Source organism: Canis aureus, chromosome 21 (genome assembly GCF_053574225.1).
Source record: "Canis aureus isolate CA01 chromosome 21, VMU_Caureus_v.1.0, whole genome shotgun sequence".
NCBI lineage: Eukaryota > Metazoa > Chordata > Mammalia > Carnivora > Canidae > Canis > Canis aureus.
The window spans coordinates 14,614,335-14,635,295 of record NC_135631.1 but is presented as its reverse complement, the minus strand read 5'-3'; the positions used below and the strand labels follow the sequence as shown (position 1 = coordinate 14,635,295).

The 20,961-nt window shown below is 39.5% G+C and overlaps 1 protein-coding gene across 1 annotated transcript; it reads right to left on the bottom strand.

The window, feature by feature from the left end:
* Positions 1–4,766: 4,766 nt before the first annotated feature.
* LOC144293236 (olfactory receptor 4C12-like) lies at positions 4,767–5,678 on the bottom strand. Its single transcript, XM_077864327.1, has one exon. It carries the CDS (start codon positions 5,676–5,678, stop codon positions 4,767–4,769), a length of 912 nt encoding a protein of 303 aa, XP_077720453.1.
* Between the last annotated feature and the right edge of the window lie 15,283 nt (positions 5,679–20,961).

Genomic DNA, 20,961 nt, shown 5'->3' with positions numbered 1-20,961 from the left:
ACTCAAATACAAAAGCTAACCTTACACATAAAAAAGCTAGAGATAAAACAGCAAATAGATCCTATACCCAAGAGAAGAAGGGAGTTAATAAAGATTCGAGCAGAACTCAACGAAATCGAGACCAGAAGAACTGTGGAACAGATCAACAGAACCAGGAGTTGGTTCTTTGAAAGAATTAATGAGATAGATAAACCATTAGCCAGCCTTATTAAAAAGAAGAGAGAGAAGACTCAAATTAATAAAATCATGAATGAGAAAGGAGAGATCACTACCAACACCAAGGAAATACAAACAATTTTAAAAACATATTATGAACAGCTATATGCCAATAAATTAGGCAATCTAGGAGAAATGGACGCATTCCTGGAAAGCCACAAACTACCAAAACTGGAACAGGAGGAAATAGAAAACCTTAACAGACCAATAACCAGGGAGGAAATTGAAGCAGTCATCAAAAACCTCCCAAGAGACAAGAGTCCAGGGCCAGATGGCTTCCCTGGGGAATTTTATCAAACGTTTAAAGAAGAAACCATACCTATTCTCCTAAAGCTGTTTGGAAAGATAGAAAGAGATGGACTACTTCCAAATTCGTTCTATGAGGCCAGCATCACCTTAATTCCAAAACCAGACAAAGACCCCACCAAAAAGGAGAATTACAGACCAATATCCCTGATGAACATGGATGCAAAAATTCTCAACAAGATACTGGCCAATAGGATCCAACAGTACATTAAGAAAATTATTCACCATGACCAAGTAGGATTTATCCCTGGGACACAAGGCTGGTTTAACACCCGTAAAACAATCAATGTGATTCATCATATCAGCAAGAGAAAAACCAAGAACCATATGATCCTCTCATTAGATGCAGAGAAAGCATTTGACAAAATACCTCATCCATTCCTGATCAAAACTCTTCAGAGTGTAGGGATAGAGGGAACATTCCTCGACATCTTAAAAGCCATCTATGAAAAGCCCACAGCAAATATCATTCTCAATGGGGAAGCACTGGGAGCCTTTCCCCTAAGATCAGGAACAAGACAGGGATGTCCACTCTCACCACTGCTGTTCAACATAGTACTGGAAGTCCTAGCCTCAGCAATCAGACAACAAAAAGACATTAAAGGCATTCAAATTGGCAAAGAAGAAGTCAAACTCTCCCTCTTTGCCGATGACATGATACTCTACCTAAAAAACCCAAAAGTCTCCACTCCAAGATTGCTAGAACTCATACAGCAATTCGGTAGCGTGGCAGGATACAAAATCAATGCCCAGAAATCAATGGCATTTCTATACACTAACAATGAGACTGAAGAAAGAGAAATTAAGGAGTCAATCCCATTTACAATTGCACCCAAAAGCATAAGATACCTAGGAATAAACCTCACCAAAGATGTAAAGGATCTATACCCTCAAAACTATAGAACACTTCTGAAAGAAATTGAGGAAGACACAAAGAGATGGAAAAATATTTCATGCTCATGGATTGGCAGAATTAATATTGTGAAAATGTCAATGTTACCCAGGGCAATTTACACGTTTAATGCAATCCCTATCAAAATACCATGGACTTTCTTCAGAGAGTTAGAACAAATTATTTTAAGATTTGTGTGGAATCAGAAAAGACCCCGAATAGCCAGGGGAATTTTAAAAAAGATAACCATATCTGGGGGCATCACAATGCCAGATTTCAGGTTGTACTACAAAGCTGTGGTCATCAAGACAGTGTGGTACTGGCACAAAAACAGACGCATAGATCAGTGGAACAGAATAGAGAATCCAGAAGTGGACCCTGAACTTTCTGGTCTACTAATATTCGATAAAGGAGGAAAGACTATCCATTGGAAGAAAGACAGTCTCTTCAATAAATGGTGCTGGGAAAATTGGACATCCACATGCAGAAGAATGAAACTAGACCACTCTCTTTCACCATACACAAAGATAAACTCAAAATGGATGAAATATCTAAATGTGAGACAAGATTCCATCAAAATCCTAGAGAAGAACACAGGCAACACCCTTTTTGAACTCGGCCATAGTAACTTCTTGCAAGATACATCCACGTAGGCAAAAGAAAACAAAAGCAAAAATGAACTATTGGGACTTCATCAAGATAAGAAGCTTTTGCACAGCTAAGGATACAGTCAACAAAACTCAAAGACAACCTACAGAATGGGAGAAGATATTTGCAAATGACATATCAGATAAAGGGTTAGTTTCCAAGATCTATAAAGAACTTGTTAAACTCACCAGCAAAGAAACAAACAGTCCAATCATGAAATGGGCAAAAGACATGAACAGAAATCTCACAGAGGAAGACATAGACATGGCCAACATGCATATGAGAAAATGCTCTGCATCACTTGCCATCAGGGAAATACAAATCAAAACCACAATGAGATACCACCTCACACCAGTGAGAATGGGGCAAATTAACAAGGCAGGAAACAACAAATGTTGGAGAGGATGCGGAGAAAAGGGAACCCTCTTACACTGTTGGTGGGAATGTGAACTGGTGCAGCCACTGTGGAAAACTGTGTGGAGGTTCCTCAAACAGTTAAAAATATACCTTCCCTACGACCCAGCAATTGCACTGTTTGGGATTTACCCCAAAGATACAGATGCAATGAAACGCCGGGACACCTGCACCCCGATGTTTATAGCAGCAATGGCCACGATAGTCAAACTGTGGAAGGAGCCTCGGTGTCCAACGAAAGATGAATGGGTAAAGAAGATGTGGTTTATGTATACAATGGAATATTACTCAGCTATTAGAAATGACAAATACCCACCATTTGCTTCAACGTGGATGGAACTGGAGGGTATTATGCTGAGTGAAGTAAGTCAGTCGGTGAAGGACAAACATTATATGTTCTCATTCATTTGGGGAATATAAATAATAGTGAAAGGGAATATAAGGGAAGGGAGAAGAAATGTGTGGGAAATATCAGAAAGGGAGACAGAACGTAAAGACTGCTAACTCTGGGAAACGAACTAGGGGTGGTAGAAGGGGAGAAGGGTGGGGGGGTGGGAGTGAATGGGTGACGGGCACTGGGGGTTATTCTGTATGTTAGTAAATTGAACACCAATAAAAAATAAAAAAAATAATTTCCTCAGGTTGCATTCAAACTCAGGAAATCTGACTCCAGATCTACTTTCACCACACCACCTCCTCTAAACAAGTGTCTCAATTCTGTTCACTTTCTCGTTGCCTATTTTTGTTGATTTCAGGTTCATAATAAAATGACTTTTGGCCCTTCAATTAAGACTTGTCAGAAGAAAATCATACCAATAAATGGACCAGCCCCAAGGCCTAGGAAGCATGAGGCCAATGGAAATGAGAAAAACAGGAGAATGCAAGAAAGTAATGGTCAAGGATGTTGGGAAACATTCCAGACACCAAGAATTTTACAAGGCCAGTGATTATAGAATATTATTCTTCAAAGAAGGTAGAAAGAAATTACGTATTATCCATTCCAATTCTCAAAAACTAGATTAAGTGGTTCTGCAATATTATAGACTCCAGTAATGAATTTCATAATCACTAACAGCCTTTGAGAATTTATTGGTAATAAAAGATTTACAAGAATTATGTATTAATCCTAATAATATTTCTATCACTCACCTTTAACTCAAAGATACTGTAGTTTCCTAAAGTTCACAATGAATGTAGTAAAACTAAGTTTTGACTCAGAACTATCTCACTTAGAGACTATTCTCTTAATGATTAGAATACACTAAACTCATTCCTACAAATGTGCATATAAAAATGCTACATAATGTCTCCTTCACACAGCAAAATCATGACAATGATATTTTCAATGTAAATGACTAATTGTTATTACAGTAACAATGAATTTTAGTCCAAATAACCCAGCAAGGATGGTAGGTCTTCCCTTTGGAAATAGAGAGGAAAAGAGAGAATCAGATCAGATGTAGCAAAAAATTAAAAAGTATAGGAAGTGAAGATAAAGAACAGAGAAAGCTTCACAGAATACTACATTTTTGTTTTGCCATTGCAAAGGTAGTGAGCTTGCACTGCATGACTTATGAAGAGTTGAGTTTCATGATGCTCATAGCATAGCAACTGCTATGAAATATACTTCCCAGGAAATGCTATAACAAAGTGATCTGATAATAAGCTAAGGATGCAAACATAATCTATAGCATTATTGCTCAAAGTGTATGCATAGATCACCTGTTTAGACACATCTACATAATTTGTTTAAAATGCAAATATGCCAATCCAAGAATAGTCCCCCACTGAGTTAGAATCTCCCGAGTCTATATCCTGGAAATGTGTGTTTTAACAAGAGTTCCAACTGATTCTGAAAGTAATCAAAGTTTGACAACTAAATGGGCAATAAATAAATCTAAATGTCATAGTTTTAAATTATTAATAATTTCTTGCCTGGGCCTTTCCTCAGAAAACTTACATGCCAACATCAACATACTTTTACAAATAATGTTCACTCGGCCCTGAACCATTGAAATTATATTATTTTCTCTTTGCCATTTAAAAAATAAGGTCGGGCAGCCCCGGTGGCATAGCGGTTTAGCGCCGCCTGCAGCCCAGGGCATGATCCTGGAGATCCAGGGTCAGGGTCAGGAGTCCCATGTCAGGGTTCCTGCATGGAGTCGGCTTCTCCCTCTGCCTGTGTCTCTGCCTCTCTCTCTCTCTGTCTCTATGAATAAATAAAACCAAATCTTTAAAAAAATAAAAGATAAGGTCATTTTATGCTATTGTGATTATTTCTCCATTGAAGTCACCTTTTGATCCAGAGCTTCTTTATAGCATTTTTCACCTCTGCATTTCTCAAGGTGTAGATTAAAGGGTTTAACATAGGAGTTATCATGGTATAAAACACAGCCACAGCTTTATCAATGGAAAAGGTGATCGCTGGACGCAAATACACAAATATACAGGGCACAAAGAATAAAATGACCACGGTGATGTGAGAGACACAGGTAGAGAGGGCTTTACGTCTCCCCTCCAAGCTGTAGGTCCTTAGAGAGTGCAAAATGACCATGTAGGAGACCACCAAAAGGAGAAAGTTTAACAAACAAATGAACCCACTATTGGCAGCAACAAAGAGACCAAGGGTATGAGTGTCCATGCAGACAAGTTTCAACAAAGGGTTTAAGTCACACATGAAATGATCTATAACATTGGGCCCACAGAAAGGCAGCCAGACTGTGAAGAAGATCTGAATGGTTGCATGGACAAAGGCTCCAGCCCAGACCACGCCCACAAGGAGGCTACAGACCTGTTGACTCATGATGGTTGTGTAGCGCAAGGGTTTGCAGATGGCCACATAGCGGTCATAGGCCATTACTGTAAGGAGGATAATCTCAGCAGCACCAAAAAAATGCTCAGCAAAGACCTGAGTCATACATCCCCTAAAAGAGATTATTTTTCTCATAGTAAGAGTGTCAGCAAGCATTTTAGGGGTCATGGAGGAAGAACAGCAGCCATCTATAAGGGACAAGTAAGACAGGAAGAAGTACATGGGGGTTTCCAGGGCCTTGCTGGTGCTGATGGTGATCATGATAAGCAAGTTGCCTGCCAAGGTGACCAAGTAGACAATTAAAAACACAACAAATGAAAATTTCTGAAGTTCCACATTTTGAGTCAAGCCCAGGAGGATGAATTCCGTCACATTATTCATCTTCTCCATCAAATCCATCCAGGTGACAAGTGACATCCCTGAAAAGAAAGTCACACTCATCCTCAATAATGACACTTTCATCTAATGGATATTCATGGCATGCCTTATTTTTTTCTAGTTTTGCAGAAGGTGAAAACAAGCCCAAAACCCTATTGACTGTTTCATTTTTTGTATTCTTATAAGTGACAATGTAGGTGCTATTGTGTTTTTTATAATTTCCTGATTTTTTTTTTGAGAGAAAGAGAAGGAAAGAGAACACAAGTTAGGGAGAGAGGCAGAAGGAGATGGGGTGGCAGAGAATCTTAAGCAAGCTCGACACCCAGTACAGGCTCAATCCCATGACCCTGAAATCATGACCTAAGCTGAAATCAAGAGGCTTAATCAACTGAGCCACCCAGGCATCCCTTGTTTTAATTTTCTACAACAAAATGTGCAACATTTAAAATCAGAAAAAAAAATGCTATGCATCAATTTGGAAGAGCCAATCAATGATATAGCCATGGATGTGGGACATTCACAAATACCCAAAGATTTGTGTATTTTACCTCCAAAATTGCTGGATATGTTTACCAGTGAAAAATCCAATTTGTTATAATTGAGGTCATGCAAAATACTCAAAGACATATAAAGATTCTTTCACAAGCCATGTTTTTTCATACTTTACCTGTGTGGTAGCTTCTCAGCTTTCTTAAGACTAAAAATGGTATTGCTACCTCCTCCTAATCTCACAGAAGGTGGTAAATCACCCTAAAGGCTTGTGCCACATTGTCTGGTACTCATCTCTCATTCTTCAACAGGGTGCATTCCTGAAGGCAAAAATATGCCTTAATGCAATTGTAATCATTAATTTTTATATTCCCAGTGATGGCCAAAAAGTAAACAGTCATAAAGCATTCACTGAGAGAGGGAGAAGAAAAAAAGAGACAAAAGAAGGAGGGAGAGAAATATAAAGGAAAAAGAGTCTTTACGTTCTGTCTCCCTTTCTGATATTTCCCACACATTTCTTCTCCCTTCCCTTCTATTCCCTTTCACTATTATTTATATTCCCCAAATGAATGAGAACATATAATGTTTGTCCTTCTCCGACTGACTTACTTCACTCAGCATAATACCCTCCAGTTCCATCCATGTTGAAGCAAATGGTGGGTATTTGTCATTTCTAATAGCTGAGTAATATTCAATATCAGAAAGGGAGACAGAACGTAAAGACTCCTAACTCTGGGAAACGAACTAGGGGTGGTAGAAGGGGAGGAGGGCGGGGGTTGGGAGTGAATGGGTGACGGGCACTGGGGGTTATTCTGTATGTTAGTAAATTGAACACCAATAAAAAATAAATTAAAAAAAATTAAAAAAAATTAAAATAAAAAAGAAAAAAAAAAAAAAAGAAAAAGAGCAAAGAGAAGTGAGCTTAAATTCAAAGACTTAGTTTAGAATCTGGGATACACCACTTACTGACTGCATAGCATCAATTTATTTTATCTCTCTGGGATTCAACGTTTTCATCTGTTAAAGTGGGGAATAAATATATCTGTATTTAGGAGTGTCATGAAGATCAAATCATTTTAAATTTACTATTGTTGTTGTTAATATGATTTTACTGTTCTCACAAGAGTATCACCAAAGAAATCTTTCAAAATTGTCTCTGAACATCTCCAAAAGGCAAAGATTCTAAAAATGTAAGCTAACCAAATGAGAAGAAACAGGAGAAAAAGTAAAAGTAATAAATGTCAAAAAGAAAGGTCATAAGATTTAAGAAAAAAATTTTAAGCAAGTGATTAAAAGACTCTTTAATATAAATATTATTATTTAATTTGCTTGCTTTGTTTGTGGAGTGTATTCTCTATTGATTAATTGATTTGTTGAAGATGTATTCCAAATACAAAATAATATACTCCTTCCAAATTTAACTCTATGACCAAGCATAGATTTTTCCAGGAAACAGGAAATCATATAAACCTTGTTCATTATTCAAATAAGTGCTTTGTACAGTGTTGTGTCTTACTAGTTTTATAACCCTATTCAATTTTACATCCACAGTGATGACCAATATGAGGTATTAGAAAGCATTTGAACACTAGGGTATAAGAAACAGGTCAGAGTAGCATGGGGGGATGGAGGGAAAACTGAATGGGAAGTCATCAGAAAGGGGACAAATCATGAGAGACTCTTAACTATAGGAAACAAACTGAGGGTTGCTGGAGGGGAGGTAAGAGGGTGGATGGGATAACTGTGTGATGGACACTAAGGAAGGTCTGTGACGTGATAAGTACTAGGTGTTATAGGCAACTGATGAATTATTGAACACTACATCTGCAACTAATAATATACTATAAGTTGGCTAATTGAATTTAAATTTTTAAAAGGAGGGGAAAGCACTTGAGAGAGAGCAACAAAAGAGATGTAGAGACAGAACAAAGGGAGAAAACGAGAAAGAAAGAGGAGAAAAGGTAAAACCAAAAAGGAAAAAGAGAAAAAAAAGGCAAGAGGGAGAAAATGGAGACACTACACTTACTAAAGTCATCTATGACTTTAGATGTTGGAATTTTCCAACAAGTGCTGCATCTGAAATCTGAACTTTTTATCAAATTTACTTGCTGATTATGGTCCTCTGGGTCAACATCAGAGAAAAATGCTGACAAATCAAGAAGTCATAGGTTGTCCTTACATACACACTGGTCAGAAAAAAAAAAGTTGTTTTTGCCTACCTTGGTGCTGAGGGTTATAAACTACTGTCTTGTCAAGAGTTGGTCCTTTGCAACTTCAATAATACTTAACTCCATTAGGGTTATCTTCAATTCAAGGTATATGAAACCCAAGTCATAGTCATTTAATTTATGTAAATTTACTGTTCAAAGAAAAGAATCAAAGTGTTTCCAGAAATCAAAAAGAAGAAAATTATGCTCTTCTTACATACCAATCCTCCCTATATGTTATATGCCTGGGACTTCTCACCCTGGCATGATTTGTTCAGATAAGAAATTATTCCAGATAGTAGACACATTCACTTTATATTTAAAAGGAATTTGGGCTGGGAGGAATGGGGAGGAGCTTCAGCAGGTTAGCACATTTCTATTTCTGTGGGATTCACAGCAATCTATAGATTTTTAAGATTTTTTCTGTAGACGTTGTTGTGAGAGACTTGATACAGGCCCTAAGCACATGGAGCCAGAAAAGTAAATTCAATTACCAAAACATCAGCAGTCGACTAAAAGTCTCTGAGATGAGGAATCTCTTGAAGCCAATTCTGAGCCTTTTTTCAGAGCATTTATGCTTAGTGCTGAGCCACGTACTTTGGTCCTTGGGGTGCACTGTTTTCTCCCATCATTTCACTAGCTCCCCATGTCCAGCCACAGATATAGTCAAGAAGAGGTGCTGCCTTTATGGTTCACTCTGCCAAGGAATCCTCACAGTCCTGCTTCTCAACTCCTTCAATTCCCACGAGAAAGGTATCAGTTTTATTTAAATGGTGACTCACCTCTATGCTATTCCCCCAAAGGAAGAGTAGTTAATTTTAGGACTCTTTGCCAAAATGCAGCCAAATGCTTCTCTCTTCCTCCTATAGTCCCTCTGACTAGAGAAGGACTTTTTTGACAAGGGTTAGATTTTATCTCCAGGAATAGGATAATTATTCCTAGTTAGAACCTTAGATTATTTGTTTCTTTTTTTCCCCAATAAATGTTCATGGAACATCTAAAATATACCAGGCACAGTGTTGTTCAATAATAATAATGGTAACTAGTGAGTGCTATGTGCCAAGCTCTGTTTTAAACACAATACATGACGTACACTTTGTGATGGGCACTATTATTAATTTTCATTCTACAAATGAGGAAACAGGAACTGAATATAGGTAATTTAACCATGATCAGAAGCTGAGGGGTGACAGAACTAAAATTTATTTATTCATTTTTAAAGATTTATTTATTTATTTTAGAGACGTACAGAAAACATGCATGAGGGGGAGGAGGGGCAGAGTAAGTGGGAGAGAAAGAACCCTGAAGCAGACTCCCCACTGACCATGGAGCCCAACATGGGGCTCAATCCCAGGACCCCAAGATCATGACCTGAGCTGAAATCAGGAGTTGGATGCTTAACTGACTGAGCCACACAGGCAACCCATAAAACTAAACTTTAAATACATATTTGCCCCCACAGCCCAGATAGTGTCTCTGCCCTCATATGAAAGAATTCAACTATTAAAAAAAGAAGAGACAGCGGTGAGCATTATAAAAAAAGAACACAGTGCCATAATAGGAACATGCCTTAAACTAGTGTGGAGGTGGAATTCTTGGAGACAAAGTAATGTTGAAGTTGAACCTACAAAAACATTACCCAAGGTCTAGATTAGATACGTAAGAGAGGAGATTGAGCCAGACTATACCATTTGGTGAATGTCAACAATGAACAAGGTTTATGTGTGAGCCCACCAATGGCATTTGTGGTTCTATTCTGTTAGAGTTAAGACCAATCAATTGTACTTTTCCAATCATATATTCAAGTTGACTACAAGCTTTCATTGTCACTATCAATTAGCTGAAAATTACTTTAGCAGAAGAGTTAAAATGCATAAAGCAGCTGAAAAACCCCAATTGTAACCAGCTTCTTGAAATGAGGAATAATTAAAAATCTGATACATTACTTTGTTATACCTTATTTTTATTTATTATCCCTATTATTATAGGGATATAAATGGTCTAGAGATGAGGAAAAAAGTTGGTGGTTCTCAAAAAGTTATTTATGTATATAAAATATCCAGAATCAACAAATCTATAGAAATGGAAAACAGGTTAGTGGCTGGCTACAGGGGCTATGGAAGGGAGAACTAGAAATGGACTCTATAACTGGTATAACGTGATAAAAATGTTCTGCAATTAGGTAGTTGTGATGATTACACAGGTAGAAAAATAAGAGGAAATTAATCAGAAAGTAGAAGATAGGAAATCATAAGGACAAGAACAAAAATTGATGAAACAGAAAATGAAAAACAATAGAAAAAAATCAATGAGATGAAAAGCTGGTTCTTTGAAAAGCTTAAATAAAATTGACAAAACTTTAGCTAGAATAACAAAGAGGAAGGGAGAGAGAAGGAGGAAGAGTAAGAAAGGATAAGAGGAAAAAGAGGCAAATCACTCATATCGAGAATAAAACATGGGGTGTCTGGTGGTTCCATCAGTTAAGCATCCAACTCTTGACTTTGGCTCAGGTGATGATCTCAGGGTTGTGAGATTGTGCCTGGGGTTGGGATCCACACTGGGCATGGAGCCTGCTTCAGATTTTCTCTCTCCCTCTTCTTCAGCCCTCTCCCACTACCTCTCATATGCAAGTGTACTCTCTCTGTCTCTAAAAAAGGGAAAGAATAAAAGATAATAGATCATTACATATTTTGCAGACATTAACAGGATACTAGGAAATATTATGACAAACTAATGCCAATACATTTGACAACTAAAACCCAATTATTTTGAAAAGTATTACAAGATCTGACTGAAAAAGAAATAGAAAACCAGAATAGTCCTATATCAGGTAAAGAAATAGAATTGTGGTTAAAATCCTTCTCAAAAATAATTCCAGACAGATGCAGGAGGGAGGGGCAAGATGGCGGAAGAGTAGGGTCCCCAAGTCACCTGTTCCCCACCTAGACAACCTTCAAATCATCCTGAAAACCTACGAATTCGGCCTGAGATTTAAAGAGACAACAGCTGGAATGCTACAGTGAGAAGAGTTCGTGCTTCTATCAAGGAAGGAAGACGGGGGGGGGGGGGGGGCGGGGAGAAAGAAAGAAACAAAAGGCCTCCAAGGGGGAGGGGCCCCGCGAGGAGCCGGGCTGAGGCCGGGGCGAGTGTCCCCAGGACAGGAGAGCCCCGTCCCGGAGGAGCAGGAGCTGCACCGACCTTCCCGGGCGGAAAGGGGCTCACGGGGAGCTGGAGCAGGAACCAGGAGGGCGGGGATGCCCTCGGGCTCCCCGGGACAGTAACAGAGCAACTGCGCGCCCAGGAGAGTGCGCCGAACTCCCTAAGGGCTGCAGCGCGCACGGCGGGACCCGGAGCAGCTCGGGGGGCTCGGGCGGCGGCTCCGCGGAGGGGGGGTGGGGCGGGAGCACGAATCCAACAGCGCAGACCGGGAGCACAGGGCGCCGGGACACAGCCCAGGATCCGGCCTCCCCCGGGACAGGCAGAGGCCGGGAGGGCCCAGGACAGCAAGGACGCTCCTGCCCCGAGCTGAGCAGATCAGCGGCCCCGCCCCGGAGCCTCCAGGCCCTGCAGACGGAGAGCTCCGGAGCTACTGTGGGAGCTGACTGCAGGTTTCCAGAGCTGGCCTCGCCACTGCGGTTGTTCCACCTGGGGCCTCACGGGGTAAACAACCCCCACTGAGCCCTGTAAGCAGGGGCCAGAGCAGCTCCCCCAAGTGCTAACACCTGAAAATCAGCACAACAGGCCCCTCCCCCAGAAGACCAGCTAGACGGACAAGTTCCAGGGGAAGTCAAGGGACTTACGGTATACAGAATCAGAAGATATTCCCCTGTGTTTTTTTTTTCTTTGCTTTTTGATTTCTGTTTGCTTCCCCCACCCTTTTTTTTTCCTTTCTTTTTCTTTCTCAATTCTTCTCTTTTTCTTTTTTTCTTCCTTTTTTCTTTTTTCTTTTTCTCTTTTCTGTCCTTCTTTCTCTCCTCTCTTTTACTCCTTTTACCAAAACAACTTGTTTTGGGCCACTCTGTACCGAGCAAAATGACTAGAAGGAAAACCTCACCTCAAAAGAAAGAATCAGAAACAGTCCTCTCTCCCACAGAGTTACAAAATCTGGATTTCAATTCAATGTCAGAAAGCCAATTCAGAAGCACTATTATACAGCTACTGGTGGCTCTAGAAAAAAGCATAAAAGACTCAAGAGACTTCATGACTGCAGAATTTAGATCTAATCAGGCAGAAATTAGAAATCAATTGAATGACATGCAATCCAAACTAGAAGTCCTAATGACAAGGGTTAACGAGGTGGAAGAACGAGTGAGTGACATAGAAGACAAATTGATGGCAAAGAGGGAAACTGAGGAAAAAACAGACAAACAATTAAAAGACCATGAAGACAGATTAAGGGAAATAAACGACAGCTTGAGGAAGAAAAACCTACGTTTAATTGGGGTTCCTGAGGGCGCCAAAAGGAATGGAGGTCCAGAATACGTATTTGAAAAAATCATAGCTAAAAACTATCCTAATCTGGGAAAGGAAACAGGCATTCAGATCCAGAAGATAGAGAGATCCCCCCCTAAAATCAATAAAAACCGTTCAACACCTCAACATTTAATAGTTAATCTTGCAAATTACAAAGATAAAGAGAATATCCTTAAACCAGCAAGAGACAAGATATCCCTGACTTTTATGGGGAGGAGTATTGGGGTAACAGCAGACCTCTCCACAGAGACCTGGCAGGCCAGAAACGGCTGGCAGGATATATTCAGGGTCCTAAATGAGAAGAATATGCAACCAAGAATACTTTACCCAGCAAGGCTCTCATTCAGAATGGAAGGAGAGATAAAGAGCTTCCAAGACAGGCAGGAACTGAAAGAATATGTGACCTTCAAACCAGTTCTGCAGGAAATTTTAAGGGGGACTCTTAAAATTCTCCTTTAAGAAGAAGTCCAGTGGAACAATCCACAAAAAAAAAGGACTGAGAAGATATCATGATGACACTAAACTCATATCTTTCCATAGTAACTCTGAATGTGAACGGGCTTAATGACCCATCAAAAGGCGTAGGGTTTCAGACTGAATAAAAAAGCAGGACCCATGTATTTGCTGTCTACAAGAGACTCATTTTAGACAGAAGGACACCTACAGCCTGAAAATAAAAGGTTGGAGAACCATTTACCATTCAAATGCTCCTCAAAAGAAAGCAGGGGTAGCCATCCTTATTATCAGATAAACTAAAATTTATCCCGAAGACTGTAGTGAGAGATGAAGAGGGACACTATATCATACTTAAAGGATCTATCCAACAAGAGGACTTAACAATCCTAAATATATATGCCCTGAATGTGGGAGCTGCCAAATATATCAATCAATTAATAAGCAAAGTTAAGACATACTTGGATAATAATACACTTATACATGGTGACTTCATTCTAGCACTTTCTACTCTTGATAGGTCTTCTAAACACAACATCTCCAAAGAAACAAGAGCTTTAAATGGTACACTGGACCAGATGGATTTCACAGATATCTACAGAACTTTACATCCAAACTCAACTGAATACACATTCTTCTCAAGTGCACATGGAACTTTCTCCGAAATAGACCACATGCTGGGTCACAAATCGGGTCTGAACAGATACCAAAAAATTGGGATAGTCCCCTGCATATTCTCAGACCATAAGCCTTGAAATTAGAACTAAATCACAACAAGAAGTTTGAAAGGACCTCAAACACGTGGAGGTTAAGGACCATCCTGCTAAAAGATGAAAAGGTCAATCAGGAAATTAAGGAAGAATTAAAAAGATTCATGGAAACTAATGAGAATGAAGATACAACCGTTCAAAATCTTTGGGATGCAGCAAAAGCAGTCCTGAGGGGGAAATACATCGCAATACAAAAATCCATTCAAAAACTGGAAAGAACTCAATACAAAAGCTAACCTTACACCTAAAGGAGCTAGAAAAAAAACAGCAAATAGATCCTACACCCAGAAGAAAAAGAGACTTAAAGATTTGAGCAGAACTCAATGAAATCGAGACCAGAAGAACTGTGGAACAGATCAACAAAACCAGGAGTTGGTTCTTTGAAAGAATTAATAAGACAGATAAACCATTAGCCAAACTTATTAAAAAGAAGAGAGAGAAGACTCAAATTAATAAAATCATGAATGAGAAAGGAGAGATCACTACCAACACCAAGGAAATACAAACGATTTTAAAAACATATTATGAACAGCTATACGCCAATAAATTAGGCAATCTAGAATAAATGGACGCATTCCTGGAAAGCCACAAACTACCAAAACTGGAACAGGAAGAAATAGAAAACCTGAACAGGCCAATAACCAGGGAGGAAATTGAAGCAGTCATCAAAAACCTCCCAAGACACAAGAGTCCAGGGCCAGATGCTTCCCAGGGGAATTCTATCAAACGTTTAAAGAAGAAACCATACCTATTCTCCTAAAGCTGTTTGGAAAGATAGAAAGAGATGGAGTACTTCCAAATTCGTTCTATGAGGCCAGCATTACCTTAATTCCAAAACCAGACAAAGACCCCACCAAAAAGGAGAATTACAGACCAATATCCCTGATGAAGATAGATGCAAAAATTCTCAACAAGATACTAGCCAATAGGATCCAACAATACATTAAGAAAATTATTCACCGATGGCTTTTAAGATGTTGAGGAATGTTCCCTCTGTCCCTACACTCTGAAGAGTTTTGATCAGGAATGGATGCTGTATTTTGTCAAATGCTTTCTATGAAAAGCCCACAGCAAATATCATTCTCAATGGGGAAGCACTGGGAGCCTTTCCCCTAAGATCACGAACAAGACACGGATGTCCACTCTCACCACTGCTGTTCAACATAGTACTGGAAGTCCTAGCCTCAGCAATCAGACAACAAAAAGACATTAAAGGCATTCAAATTGGCAAAGAAGAAGTCAAACTCTCCCTCTTCGCCGATGACATGATACTCTACATAGAAAACCCAAAAGTCTCCACCCCAAGATTGCTAGAACTCATACAGCAATTCGGTAGCGTGGCAGGATACAAAATCAATGCCCAGAAGTCAGTGGCATTTCTATACACTAACAATGAGACTGAAGAAAGAGAAATTAAGGAGTCAATCCCATTTACAATTGCACCCAAAAGCATAAGATACCTAGGAATAAACCTCACCAAAGATGTAAAGGATCTATACCCTCAAAACTATAGAACACTTCTGAAAGAAATTGAGGAAGACACAAAGAGATGGAAAAATATTCCATGCTCATGGATTGGCAGAATTAATATTGTGAAAATGTCAATGTTACCCAGGGCAATATACACGTTTAATGCAATCCCTATCAAAATACCATGGACTTTCTTCAGAGAGTTAGAACAAATTATTTTAAGATTTGTGTGGAATCAGAAAAGACCCTGAATAGCCAGGGGAATTTTAAAAAAGAAAACCATATCTGGGGGCATCACAATGCCAGATTTCAGGTTGTACTACAAAGCTGTGGTCATCAAGACAGCGTGGTACTGGCACAAAAACAGACACATAGATCAGTGGAACAGAATAGAGAATCCAGAAGTGGACCCTGAACTTTATGGTCAACTAATATTCGATAAAGGAGGAAAGACTATCCATTGGAAGAAAGACAGTCTCTTCAATAAATGGTGCTGGGAAAATTGGACATCCACATGCAGAAGAATGAAACTAGACCACACTCTTTCACCATACACAAAGATAACTCAAAATGGATGAAAAATCTAAATGTGAGACAAGATTCCATCAAAATCCTAGAGAAGAACACAGGCAACACACTTTTTGAACTAGGCCATAGTAACTTCTTGCAAGATACATCCACGAAGGCAAAAGAAACAAAAGCAAAAATGAACTATTGGGACTTCATCAAGATAAGAAGCTTTTGCACAGCTAAGGATACAGTCAACAAAACTCAAAGACAACCTACAGAATGGGAGAAGATATTTGCAAATGACATATCAGATAAAGGGCTAGTTTCCAAGATCTATAAAGAACTTATTAAACTCAACACCAAAGAAACAAACAATCCAATCATGAAATGGGCAAAAGACATGAACAGAAATCTCACAGACGAAGACATAGACATGGCCAACATGCATATGAGAAAATGCTCTGCATCACTTGCCATCAGGGAAATACAAATCAAAACTACAATGAGATACCACCTCACACCAGTGAGAAGGGGGAAAATTAACAAGGCAGGAAACAACAAATGTTGGAGAGGATGCGGAGAAAAGGGAACCCTCATACACTGTTGGTGGGAATGTGAACTGGTGCAGCCACTCTGGAAAACTGTGTGGAGGTTCCTCAAACAGTTAAAAATATATTGCCCTACGACCCAGCAATTGCACTGTTGGGGATTTACCCCAAAGATACAAATGCAATGAAACGCCGGGACACCTGCACCCCGATGTTTCTAGCAGCAATGGCCACGATAGCCAAACTGTGAAAGGAGCCTCGGTGTCCATCGAAAGATGAATGGATAAAGAAGATGTGGTTTATTTTTTTTATACTTTTTTTTTTATTGGTGTTCAATTTACTAACATACAGAATAACACCCAGTGCCCGTCACCCATTCACTCCCACCCCCCGCCCTCCTCCCCTTCTACCACCCCTAGTTCGTTTCCCAGAGTTAGCAGTCTTTACGTTCTGTCTCCCTTTCTGATATTTCCCACACATTTCTTCTCCCTTCCCTTATTTTCCCTTTCACTATTATTTATATTCCCCAAATGAATGAGAACATATAATGTTTGTCCTTCTCCGACTGACTTACTTCACTCAGCATAATACCCTCCAGTTCCATCCACGTTGAAGCAAATGGTGGGTATTTGTCATTTTTAATAGCTGAGTAATATTCCATTGTATACATAAACCACATCTTCTTTTCTTTCTTTTGCCTTCGTGGATGTATCTTGCAAGAAGTTACTGTGGCCGAGTTCAAAAAGGGTGTTGCCTGTGTTCTTCTCTAGGATTTTGATGGAATCTTGTCTCACATTTAGATCTTTCATCCATTTTGAGTTTATCTTTGTGTATGGTGAAAGAGAGTGGTCTAGTTTCATTCTTCTGCATGTGGATGTCCAATTTTCCCAGCACCATTTATTGAAGAGACTGTCTTTCTTCCAATGGATAGTCTTTCCTCCTTTATCGAATATTAGTTGACCATAAAGTTCAGGGTCCACTTCTGGATTCTCTATTCTGTTCCACTGATCTATGTGTCTGTTTTTGTGCCAGTACCACACTGTCTTGATGACCACAGCTTTGTAGTACAACCTGAAATCTGGCATTGTGATGCCCCCAGATATGGTTTTCTTTTTTAAAATTCCCCTGGCTATTCGGGGTCTTTTCTGATTCCACACAAATCTTAAAATAATTTGTTCTAACTCTCTGAAGAAAGTCCATGGTATTTTGATAGGGATTGCATTAAACGTGTATATTGCCCTGGTAACATTGACATTTTCACAATATTAATTCTGCCAATCCATGAGCATGGAATATTTTTCCATCTCTTTGTGTCTTCCTCAATTTCTTTCAGAAGTGTTCTATAGTTTTGAGGGTATAGATCCTTTACATCTTTGGTGAGGTTTATTCCTAGGTATCTTATGCTTTTGGGTGCAATTGTAAATGGGATTGACTCCTTAATTTCTCTTTCTTCAGTCTCATTGTTAGTGTATAGAAATGCCACTGACTTCTGGGCATTGATTTTTTTATCCTACCACGCTACCGAATTGCTGTATGAGTTCTAGCAATCTTGGGGTGGAGACTTTTGGGTTTTCTATGTAGAGTATCATGTCATCGGCGAAGAGGGAGAGTTTGACTTCTTCTTTGACAATTTGAATGCCTTTAATGTCTTTTTGTTGTCTGATTGCTGAGGCTAGGACTTCCAGTACTATGTTGAATAGCAGTGGTGAGAGTGGACATCCCTGTCTTGTTCCTGATCTTAGGGGAAAGGCTCCCAGTGCTTCCCCATTGAGAATGATATTTGCTGTGGGCTTTTCATAGATGGCTTTTAAGATGTCGAGGAATGTTCCCTCTATCCCTACACTCTGAAGAGTTTTGATCAGGAATGGATGCTGTATTTTGTCAAATGCTTTCTCTGCATCCAATGAGAGGATCATATGGTTCTTGGTTTTTCTCTTGCTGATATGATGAATCACATTGATTGTTTTACGGGTGTTGAACCAGCCTTGTGTCCCAGGGATAAATCCTACTTGGTCATGGTGAATAATTTTCTTAATGTACTGTTGGATCCTATTGGCCAGTATCTTGTTGAGAATTTTTGCATCCATGTTCATCAGGGATATTGGTCTGTAATTCTCCTTTTTGGCGGGGTCTTTGTCTGGCTTTGGAATTAAGGTGATGCTGGCTTCATCAAGATAAGAAGCTTTTGCACAGCAAAGGATACAGTCAACAAAACTCAAAGACAACCTACAGAATGGGAGAAGATATTTGCAAATGACATATCAGATAAAGGGCTAGTTTCCAAGATCTACAAAGAACTTATTAAACTCAACACCAAAGAAACAAACAATCCAATCATGAAATGGGCAAAAGACATGAACAGAAATCTCACAGAGGAAGACATAGACATGGCCAACATGCATATGAGAAAATGTTCTGCATCACTTGCCATGAGGGAAATACAAATCAAAACTACAATGAGATACCACCTCACACCAGTGAGAATGGGGAAAATTAACAAGGCAGGAAACAACAAATGTTGGAGAGGATGCGGAGAAAAGGGAACCCTCTTACACTGTTGGTGGGAATGTGAACTGGTGCAGCCACTCTGGAAAACTGTGTGGAGGTTCCTCAAACAGTTAAAAATAGACCTGCCCTACGACCCAGCAATTGCACTGTTGGGGATTTACCCCAAAGATACAAATGCAATGAAACGCCGGGACACCTGCACCCCGATGTTTCTAGCAGCAATGGCCACGATAGCCAAACTGTGGAAGGAGCCTCGGTGTCCAACGAAAGATGAATGGATAAAGAAGATGTGGTTTATGTATACAATGGAATATTACTCAGCTATTAGAAATGACAAATACCCACCATTTGCTTCAACGTGGATGGAACTGGAGGGTATTATGCTGAGTGAAGTAAGTCAGTCGGAGAAGGACAAACATTATATGTTCTCATTCATTTGGGGAATATAAATAATAGTGAAAGGGAATATAAGGGAAGGGGGAAGAAATGTGTGGGAAATATCAGAAAGGGAGACAGAACGTAAAGACTGCTAACTCTGGGAAACGAACTAGGGGTGGTAGAAGGGGAGGAGGGCGGGGGGTGGGAGTGAATGGGTGACGGGCACTGGGTGTTATTCTGTATGTTAGTAAATTGAACACCAATAAAAAAAAATGAAAAAAAAAAGAGAATGATATTTGCTGTGGGCTTTTCATAGATGGCTTTTAAGATGTCGAGGAATGTTCCCTCTATCCCTACACTCTGAAGAGTTTTGATCAGGAATGGATGCTGTATTTTGTCAAATGCTTTCTCTGCATCCAATGAGAGGATCATATGGTTCTTGGTTTTTCTCTTGCTGATATGATGAATCACATTGATTGTTTTACGGGTGTTGAACCAGCCTTGTGTCCCAGGGATAAATCCTACTTGGTCATGGTGAATAATTTTCTTAATGTACTGTTGGATCCTATTGGCCAGTGTCTTGTTGAGAATTTTTGCATCCATGTTCATCAGGGATATTGGTCTGTAATTCTCCTTTTTGGCGGGGTCTTTGTCTGGCTTTGGAATTAAGGTGATGCTGGCTTCATAGAACGAATTTGGAAGTACTCCATCTCTTTCTATCTTTCCAAACAGCTTTAGGAGAATAGGTATGATTTCTTCTTTAAACGTTTGATAAAATTCTCCTGGGAAGCCATCTGGCCCTGGACTCTTGTGTCTTGGGAGGTATTTGATGACTGCTTCAATTTCCTCCCTGGTTATTGGCCTGTTCAGGTTTTCTATTTCTTCCTGTTCCAGTTTTGGTAGTTTGTGGCTTTCCAGGAATGCGTCCATTTCTTCTAGATTGCCTAATTTATTGGCGTATAGCTGTTCATAATATGGTTTTAAAATCGTTTGTATTTCCTTGGTGTTGGTAGTGATCTCTCCTTTCTCATTCATGATTTTATTAATTTGAGTCTTCTCTCTCTTCTTTTTAATAAGGCTGGCTAATGGTTTATCTATCTTATTAATTCTTTCAAAGAACCAACTCCTGGTTCTGTTGATCTGTTTCACAGTTCTTCTGGTCTCGATTTCGTTGAGTTCTGCTCGCATCTTTATTAACTCCCTTCTTCTCTTGGATGTAGGATCTATTTGCTGTTTTTTCTCTAGCTCCTTTATGTGTAAGGTTAGCTTTTGTATTTGAGTTCTTTCCAGTTTTTGAATGGATGCTTGTATTGCGATGTATTTCCCCCTTAGGACTGCTTTTGCTGCATCCCAAAGATTTTGAACGGTTGTATCTTCATTCTCATTAGTTTCCATGAATCTTTTTAATTCTTCCTTAATTTCCTGGTTGACCCTTTTATCTTTTAGCAGGATGGTCCTTAACCTCCATGTGTTTGAGGTCCTTCCAAAC

Bases quoted from the DNA above. Each gene is read 5' to 3' on its own strand.
- LOC144293236 (XM_077864327.1), bottom strand. From the start codon at position 5,678: ATGGAGAAGATGAATAATGTGACGGAATTCATCCTCCTGGGCTTGACT.